This window comes from Cyprinodon variegatus, unplaced genomic scaffold (assembly GCF_000732505.1).
Source record: "Cyprinodon variegatus isolate N-32 unplaced genomic scaffold, C_variegatus-1.0 Scaffold337, whole genome shotgun sequence".
Taxonomy (NCBI): domain Eukaryota; kingdom Metazoa; phylum Chordata; class Actinopteri; order Cyprinodontiformes; family Cyprinodontidae; genus Cyprinodon; species Cyprinodon variegatus.
The window spans coordinates 132,914-143,317 of NW_015150790.1; the positions used below are offsets into that span (position 1 = coordinate 132,914).

The window sequence follows — 10,404 nt, forward strand, 5'->3', positions numbered from 1 at the left end:
CCCCACATTAGAACAGAGAATCTGGATATGCCACATAGGAAAATTGGAATAACAAATGAAGTTCAAGTAGTTTGAAAATATATTATTGCATCTAAGGAAAAAAAATGTATATATATTCGCTAAGTTAATTACATTGGTAGCCAATTAATCTAAATCTCACCAGAGATTTCTGAATCTTAGATGACAGTGAGGCTAAAAATGTAAAATAGAATAGGCTAAAATAAGCCCTTCTCTTCATAAATTTGCATGTTAATGAAATTGGAATCTAAGAAGCTTCTTTTAACCCTTGCTTAGCCCTTGTTTATTCTGCGTTTTTGTCAATTTGAATGAGTCTCTGAAATAAGTTCTTTCAGGTTTCATATCTAAATCCAGTGTTCCCATCATGATAGTTATCTCATTTTATCTATGTTATGCATATGTTATGCATATAACATTCTATATGTCAGATGATCCAGATTTTGCTTATCAAATTGATCTAATCTTTCTCTATGAGTTGACTTTGATCAAAGGGAAAAGTTTCAAAGATTTCAAACAATTCTTTTTTTTTCTTCTTTTGAACAGTAAATAAAAATGTTTCACTTGTTTGGCCTTACACTGACCAACCAAGGACACCAATGAACAGTTAGATTTTTGATAAATTGGGTATGAAAGACATTTTCAGGCTGATATACAGTTTCTTGCAAAAGCATCAAAATCATTATGTCTATTATCATGACAAACATTTATGCATTTGATGCAATGCATTAAGACGGTGGAGCATAATTGTGATCCATGTAGTATAATGGCACCACCATGTCTCATTCTTTTGTTGTTGTTAATTACCTGCCATGCAGTGCTTTGAGAAAGTTTCATTTTCATGTCATCTGGCTGGAGTAGTCACTGTGCTTTTTGGTCATATTGTGTCTACTACAGTCAACATCAACCAGAGGAAGCAAAGTATAGACAAGCAAGATAAAGGTGAAGACTTTCTCCAAACAGCTGATGTTCCTGTGACTGTGAGTGGCATTTTATTCAGAAATTTAAGATTCATAGGACTGTAGCCAAACCCCTCAACGTGGCTGCAGGAGGAAAATTGATGAAATCAAAGAGACAGATAATATTGCAACAGGATAGTGACCCAAAACACACATCCAAAAACGGCTAAGAAGAAAATAAAGTCTTAAAGTGGCCTTCTATAAGCCTTGCCCTAAATTCTATTGAGCATCTTTGGAAGGCGATGAAACATGCTGCCTGAGAAAGGCCCCCTTCAAACTTGAGACAACTGGAGCAGTTTACTCATGAGGTGTGGACCAAAATAGCCACAGATAGAAGTCCCATTGAAAATTACAGAGATAGATTGATTGCAGTGATTGAATCAAAAGGTTGTGACACAAATAATTAAGTTATTGGTATCATCATTTTTGCTGAAAGATGGTTGAAAAGCACTATATACATTTTATTTGGCTGTTTTTATATAATTTTTGTTTATTACTTTTTTTTGTAAGATTTAAGTTACTTTGGTGACCACTGTTGGCTTTGTTTTATCAAAACAAGTGGGTACCACCTATTATGAGGGCGGGTCCCTATGGGGTAATAAGGAAAAGGATGCCTACCAGAGCCCCAATTCTCTCAGCATGCCAACACACTTCTAGGGGGCCATATGCCACCTGGCAAGGACCGAGCACCCACAAAGACAACACCTCATTAAGGCAAGCATCTTGGTGCTCCTCACCGGTCACCCAATGTTACTGTCAAAGACTCCCTGGCTATCCTCGCACCACCAGTACCTGCCAGACTGCAATGGGAGCTGAGGAACCACCATGTACCTTTCAATCACAAAACCCAGTCCCCCTCCTCTACAACCCGACCATTGTGTGTGTGGGATAAAATATTCGGATATATTAAAATGGACAGACACCTCACTTTGTCTCACAGTGCCATTTTCAGCATGAATCTATCTCAGTCAAGGCTATGATTGTAAGACATGGTTTAAATATTTTAATTTGAAAGCAGCTTCTGCTTGAAAAGACAGAGAGATAAAAGCAGAGGATGAATGCCATGCTGATATAGAGGTGCTGGAAAAGGTCGCCGTATGAATACAAAGGTAATTATAAATTTCAAGGCTCAGTTTCTCTGATCCAAAAATGTAACTTGAAGCAAAGCAATTGAAAGGCAAGCACAGCTTTTTGGAGTATTTATGAAGCTGTTAGTGAGAGCTGTAGTTTAGGTTATTAGTGGAAATAATGGATGGTGGATTAGCATCAGTTTCTGAGGCGTGCCCTTGATTGTGGGTTTGGATACAAGTCTCCTTATAGTCTTACTTTGAAGCTGCGCTCCCTGCAGAATCACATCACAGACAAAATAGCAATTTTTTATTTTTCTTTGAAAACATTTCATGGAAATTTTGAGTGAGAGTTCTCAGAAGTTGCCTACAGAGCAGTCAGGAAAATTAAAATAGTTGAAGTCATGCTCTGAGATGCGTTCTCTCAATGGTTTTATCCACAGAGATAAAAAAAAAAAAAAAGCAGGAAAAAAGAAATAATGATTTGCATTTATATGAGGAAATGATTTTGAATCAACAATTACCATGTGATGCTGTAACACATAATGCCAGTGAATGGCTTCAGTTTGAGTTGCACAGGGACTTGAACAGTGTGAGAATAAAAAGAAAGTGATCCGTTCCATCTATAAAACCAAATAAAGAAAACTCTTTCAGCTTTTTTAAAACAAATTACAGGTATACATTGTCTTGCATGAATATTCTTATGCTTTAGGTTTTGTGCTTTTTGTTATACTACAATATCCCAATAATATAAACAATATTCCAAAACATCTGGCAAGGCTGGGCAATGCTAACTTTAACCAGAGCAAGAACAAAGAAGCCCATTGGAAACTTTGGAGGAGCTTCGGTTTTTCACAGCGCAGGTGGGGGATTCTGTCAATAGGATGGTTATTCTTAATTTAATTCACAGATCCTGTCTTAATTGAAGGTCGAGTGTGGCAGACATCCTGTTGGACAGCCAGAAAACATGTGAAATTAGGAGTTCTGGTGAGATGGAACCTATATTGAAATAAATTAATAATAAACAAATACTGGATTTGTTGTGAAAAAAACACTGCAACCTAAAAGCACCTGTCTCATAGAAAAACATAACGATAGCAGGGTGATGCTGGTGAATTCAATTTCTTCAGCAGGGTCAGGGAAGCTGATAAGATTAAAGCCTACAGAGAAATAATGGAGAGAGCATGTTACAGACTGCAACCGATTTAAGATTGTGACATTGGTTTTATAAAATATTTCTTAAGGGAGGCTAAATAGAAATTCATCCCACACTTTTCATATTTTTCATTTTTTTTTTTATTGAAAACAATGCTTCTTTGAAAAAGCACTTTATAATTTTGTTTCATCCTTTGTTGGTCTATAAAATAGACTAAAGTAGGTTAATCAACCAAGTTGCAAAAATGTTGAAAATTTTGCAATGCACAAAAGCATTTAGTTTATCAGCTTATATGTTCTTGCTTCATTTTGATTTAAGTAAGGTTAGAAAAATGTTTTATTATTTTCTTAAATTTGCAAATTAGAATTTTTAAAAAGTGGACAAGTCCAACTGTGTAAATGAGACTGATTTAAAGTGAGAGTGCTTGCAGACATCAGTATGGGGCTGCAGCTGGGTGATTGGCAGAAAGCACTACACCAGCAGGAGAGCTGTCAGCTTAAGAGTAGAAAAGGCCTAGTAAAACTCCCTCAAGAAGGTCATTCAGCATAATAGAACATGTTTGCAATTCCAAGTCTTACGTGTCCGGAATACATAGAGCAAGGGCAAACAGAATAAAAATGACAAACATCAGGTAGATCGATAAAGATGTCAAAGTATCAGTACATTAAGCAGAAAGCAAGAAACTTTAAAAGTATGCTTTAGAAAAAAAAAAGGAAAAAGAAAAGAGCAGAAGGTGGAATAAAGGTTCCTCATTCAGCAAAGAAAGCGGCAATCTTATAATGCAAAGACAATTATTTTCCATAATTGAGATCTAAGCTAGAGTAAAGAGGTTCAAATGAAGTAAATGAAAAACAGCAATGAACTGTGAATCATTGCAATAAGGAGAATGAGTCACTGTTCTGCAGTTGGTAGAGAGGTGATGCCAGAACATAATGATGACAGTCTGGTGAGAGCAACAGCATCTCAACAGTGCTCCATGAGTCCACATATAAGATAAAACAATAGGGCAGATGGCCTTCTTACCTCTGCAGTAAACATGCAACTGGTGAGTCTGAACACATTTTTTCTGCCATCATAAACAGAACACCCACACATTCAATCATGTGTTTTTTTCAAAAAAACCTAAAAATAAATAAATTTTCATTCAAGTATTTTATCAATCATTTGAGTATATTTTCTTATCCCAATTAGATAGATCTATAAATGATGACAGCTATTTTGTAATGTCTTTTATAGGATTTTTTTAACTATAGGACTAGCGTTCTGTTTGATGCTGCAGACAACAGTTAGCCCACTAATTTAAACCTATCTTTTATGTTGGTGAGGTGTAGGAGCCCAAAGAAAATTCCCATTAGCTGTTAGAATGCAGTATGGATACAGTCATAGTATTGGTAAATAGACAGTGATGGATTCCTGAGAAATGGATTCCTTTTAGATGGTTTGCATTTTCATAAATCTGCATAGAAATACTTAACAGACCTCCCCATCCAAACACTGTGTGTTCTGTTTTATTTTTGCAATGGGAAAATAGGATCTCTGAAGCAGTGCTGCAGCTAATATGAGGTTTCTGGGGGCTTGACTTTGCCAAGTCTTCTAGACATCCTTTAAAGTGTCAACCTGATTTGATAGAAAACGACAACAACTAGCAGGCAAAATGTCATGACACCTGTTGGAGAGGAGAATAAAGGCAAGGATCCAAATTATATCCTTTAAAATCCCCCCACTGTAGCAAGAATGTTTTGTTATCAGGCCTCAAATTTAACTTAGTAAGATAATCAGATCAAGTGAAGATTTTGGTTTATATTAGATATTTATTTCTAAAATTGTTTCATAGGAAAGCCACAAAAAAAAGAAGACAGTTCTAGCGAAACTGATTTCTTGCATATGGATGTTTGTATTTTAAGATAAATTGAGTGGTTAAAACCCTGCATAAATTTTTCAAACCCACTTTATGCAGTTCAGAGTCTCTGGGGATGGAGCATAACCTTGCACTTTAAACGGGTCACAGAGCCAGTTACTAAATGTAGAAATTTTCATAACTTTGTCTCAGAGTAGACTCAGATGACGTACTATGTGAGGCATAATAGGTTTCTTTTAATGAAAAAAAGTCAAGTTAACTTAAAAGAAGAAAACAGTAAACTAGACATGGAGACAGAAGGCAAAGAAACATGAAATTCTTCTGCAGATGCATTAAAAAACAACAGCTAAAAAAAAAATGACGGTAGAAAGATTAATTTTCAAGGTTATGGTTGCATTCATTCATTTGCTCTATTTATTACTCTATGTTTGCATTTCTTTACTTATTATATATCATTCTTAAAATAATACTGCAAATCAAATTGCTCACTATGTTGGTAGAAATCGCTTCCCCCTCAGATAAGAAGTTACATGTAAATCTAGTAGATTAGTAGAAAAATAATGAAGTCATCAGTCACACCATGCATGTTGCTGATGTACATGCAGATATTGGTACTTTCTGCGTTTTGGGGTCAAGGGGCTTCAGGAAGTTTGTCAGAAGGCCTTCAAATAGTGAATTTAAGTCAAAACACTGATTTTATAAGATCTGTTTTTTGCAATACAAAGAATTATGGTAATGTTGTCTTGTGCTAAAGAGTAAATGCCCCTGAATGGATGTTTCAGTTAATATAGAAAATATATCCATGTAAAAATATTGACAATTTCTCAACAACTTAATATAATTTTTGTCCCACTCATATACTTATACTTATAATTATAAATTATTTCAATTTATCATTCCTTCCAGAGATAAATGGAGTGCCATCTCTTTCTCAGATTTTCTCTGGTTTAGTTTCTGTTTTGTTTAGTTCTGGAGCTAAGCTCCATGACTAAAGCTCAGATTACTGCGAAAAACCCTGTGCTTGCATCCTGGCAAGGGCCTTTCTTTATGGTTATTCCAGGTACCCTTGCGTCCTCACAGAGTGATGGACTGGTGACCTGTCCAGGTTTGCATTGCTTCCTATTAAATGAATACTGCAGATAGGCACAAGCTTCCTATGATCGTGCAATAATTATGCAGGTGTAGAAATAGAATTGTCTGAAGTTCTGTATCAGAGAAATGTTAAGTAGGCCTACACTCAAAGCATTCTTGTTAAACAGTTTTTCTTCCCAAAACCTTTGGGATTTTTTTCTTTCTGGCTGATCATAGAGAATGCTATACGTTTATTGCATCTGAGGAATTCCTTTTCATCTGTAATGAAAATGTGTGTAATCCTGGTTTGCTTTGTGAGAATGTGAACACCTGTGTGTTATAAGATGTGGCAAAAAGCTGCACAGTGTCACCAGACATATTGCAGCTAAAGTTTGACACCTCTCTAAATCTGTGCACTGGTTCAAACCTAATGTTTGATCCTGGAGCTAACATGTTCTTATCTCACTGAAGTAATTTTTTTTATCAATCAGTTAATTGTCAATTAACTTAACTGAAATGAATACAGAGGGAGCTAGTGATGACAGCATAAAGTTCCTGGGCATTCAAAATTCCTCTGACCTCTCCCAGACTGAGAACACCTCCCACTTGGTGAAGAAATCCCATCAAACACTCCTTTTTTCTCAGGAAGCTAAAACGGATGGGATTTTCTGCTGAGCTGCTAACATCCTTTTACAGGGTCACAACAAAAAACATTGTGGGTCACGCCAGGACATTGTGGTATGGGAGAAGGGTGACAAGATGTTCCGTTTGTGCCGGACTGTGCAGCATTTTCACTTCTATCTTGCTTTTCCTTGAACTGAAACAATATCCTGCATGTGACTGAGTCATATTAGAAAAAGAGTCAAAAAAGTTTATTCAAAGGTACTTTTCCTAAATGCAAAGACAGCAGAGCTGTAGTCAGTGTCACAGAGCTGAACCTCTGCCCCAGGATTACCGAGCTGCACACAGTGCTCTTAAAACACAGCAGTTTTTGTTTTTTTTAAAGCCAAGCAGAATCTTACTCATGCAGTATACATTTATTCTTATGAACTGGAAATCAAAGTCAAATATCACATTGGAAAAATGTAATGCTTCCCTATTACTTAATAGTGTCCACTTAAGTATTTTATATTCAGAATTTCTTTCCTCCGTCTTTCTTTGGAGAGGTCCTCTCCATGCAGCCGCCCTATCTTGGTAGGTTGCTTTCATTTTAGTAAACTCTCATTAGTTCAGCTGTGTCCAGATTCCATTTGACAAAGAGGCTTAAGCCTGTCTTTATTTTATTTTATGTTATTTTTTGGTGTTTTTTTTTTTTCTTTTTGGTTGCATATAAATATTGTTTTAATTTGCAAGGAATGAAGAAACAAACTCAGGAAATTAAAAAAGGGAATAGGACAGGTAAAGGATCTTCATACAAATTATGATGATAACCACCTTTAAGGTTGAAATGTAACCACAACAAAGACAGGAACTAGTTTCTAACAGGTAGAGGTCAGGGAAAGGTGATTCTTACAGGTTTTTGTAAAGTTTGCCAAAGTTTTTTTTTTTTTTTATTTCAATTTAATAGGAGGAGAGCATGATGTAAAGCATCACTGTAAAAGTGAATCGCAAGAGAGACACACGGCTGACAAACAGAGGAATGTATTAGCTTAGGTTGTGAGTTCAGGAGAAAGTATTGTGGGGTGCCTTTGGCATGTTGTATGACCCCAGAAAATGGTCGACACCGTACTGCAGATCCCACCCACCTCAGCTATGCACAACTTGTCCCATTTTCAGCAGGAAAACGATTCAGGGACATTGCATCAAAACTAATAGACCCATCAGCAGCTTAGGCAGACGATAAAAATCCCTGCTGAATATTATAGGAACCTCCGTTCACGTTTCAGAACAAGTTGCATTTTATGCAATTACTAAATGCCACACTTCATGTTCTTGTTTTTCACATTTCTAAGCCTCCTCCAAGGATGCCCATTCTTCATCCTATTGTACAAATATTTTTAACTTAAGGCTCTGTAATGTATGTTCATTTTGATTCCGAGTCTCCAAAATATTCTATTACGGTAAAAAACACAAAAATAGTCTTGACTCAAGATTTAAAACAGCTGTCAGTTTTCAAGCTATAAAAATCTGATTATCTTTCAAGGGCAAACTAGCAAAAATGTTAGAAAGTGCTAAACATTTTGAAATATCCAGCGATATTGTGTTCTCACTTTTATTTTATATTACCAATTATGACAGTATAGCACAGCTATGTGTTCATGCCTGGACACACAGAGAAGGTAGAGCTTTTTTTTTACTAAGCTCAGACAAATAAGAAAAGTGTCCGAGCTTTGTAGAATAATAGTTCAAGAGAAGAGGATTCCCTGGACTCAAATACAGTTTCTCTGATCTTAATACTTTTCTTATTTAATAAAAAATATTTGTTTTTAGGTGAACAAAGTGACCAAAAATTTAGGGGGAAACAAACAATATATATATATATATATATATATATATATATATATATATATATATATATATATATATATATATATCCATCATGCTGACACCCATGAATAAGGGAGACTTTCAACACTTTCTTCACTTAACCACTGCTTGGGTGGTTAAGTTAAAAGCGAATAAAATATTCTCCTGGCACTTTTTTAATGAAACAGGAATTCAATATCAGTTAGAAGTGGAGCAAAATTTTAATCCTTCATATGCCACTGGCATTAATTATCAAAAAATGGCTTTTCTGCTGTCAGTGAACACATCTGCTGACTTTCTTCTCTCAACTCATAGATTTTTCTGTTATTAGCTAACTTTACAACTTGCATATTTCACTATCATAATTTTGTTGGCCTTTTATACAGGAATTGATGCTCATTTAACCAAATTTTGGGTACTCTAAGCTGTGCTGTTGGTTTCCTTCTGTTATTAATTTTTAGACATATTGTTTTTAATTAAGAATTATGCTTATATCTGCACTGTAAAAGTCTGTGTATAGAGCAGCTAAACATAAAAAAAATCATAGGTATAAATTATATCTACTGTTTTCAACCCTAATTTCACTGTTAAACCCTTATTTTCCTTACAGGTCATTAAAGAAGTCCACTGTAACAATCTTCTCCCTTTCTTGATTCCAACTTCTAATTCAGTCTTAGCCTTTTCTGTTGTTTTTAAAAGAATGTGATGCAAGTATATCTAAATCTACTGAAACCTTATTGAGACCTCTTCGCTCCAATTCTTCAGGATTCATCTTGTGCTCCGGTGACGCACGACCCTGTAGGTGGGCAGACAATTTATATAGCTGCCAGAAAACCATCAGCACTCAGCAGTCGGTGTCCTCCGCTCCAGATGGAGGACCAGTTCATTCCTGCGTTAGAGGACAGCAGAGCTTTGCTCCTAAATGTCTCCAAGGTGATGGTGGACTCCGGCGCGGAGCGGCACCAGTACGCAGTCTGGCTCCCCGGCATCGGGATCGCTGCCGTCTACGGGATGATCATCCTCGTGGGTCTGATCGGGAATGTCACGCTGATGAAGACGTGTCTGCTGGTGAAGTCCATGCGCACGGTGCCCAACCTGTTCCTGTCCAGCCTGGCTCTGGGGGACCTGTTGCTGCTGGTGACCTGCGCCCCTGTTGATGCCAGCCGCTATCTAGTGGACGAATGGCTGTTCGGGCGCGTGGGCTGCAAGCTGATCCCCTTCATCCAGCTCACCTCGGTCGGGGTCTCCGTTTTCACCCTGACTGCGCTCTCTGCTGACCGGTAAACCTGACTGGAGCTGCTTTAATATCTGTCTGACCGTTTACTTTTATTTATTTATGATAAATTACGGTGTTTACATTTTTCTTCTTCAATAATGCAGCAATGTTTAATTCCTAAACATCAAACATTGATGCTCCAGGAGTGCAGAGGCGCCCCTTCAAAGTTTTGGGTTGGATAATAATGTTGGTTTGGCATAAAAAAAACACAATCTAGAGCAAAATCATCTCAGGTTTAGGTAAGCCTAGATATGGTGCTATGGGTGCACTCAAAATATTACTAAATCAACTTAAGGATTTTATAAACTTTCATTAAATCTGCAGCTTCCAGTTGTTTTAACCCTTTAAAGCCTAATATATCATATTTGATACCCGAGTTTTTGAAACCTCTGTATCATCATTGTGATGCTTTTGTTCTTGAAACCCTGAATTACATAATCAGACACATGTAGTGAACAGAAAACATATAAAAGATGATAAAGAAATGTGTAATGTATCAAAATTGATACAAATTAATTATGTAATTTAATGTATAT

At 36.4% G+C, this 10,404-nt stretch overlaps 1 protein-coding gene across 1 annotated transcript in view; it reads left to right on the plus strand.

The window, feature by feature from the left end:
- The first annotated feature begins 9,462 nt into the window (after window positions 1-9,462).
- Window positions 9,463-10,404, plus strand: part of LOC107091441 (gastrin-releasing peptide receptor-like) — an 11,874-nt gene continuing 10,932 nt past the window's right edge. Inside the window, exon 1 of the mRNA XM_015385364.1 lies at window positions 9,463-9,872. Within this exon, the coding sequence (XP_015240850.1) occupies window positions 9,463-9,872 (410 nt within the window). The remainder of the gene's footprint in view (window positions 9,873-10,404) is intronic.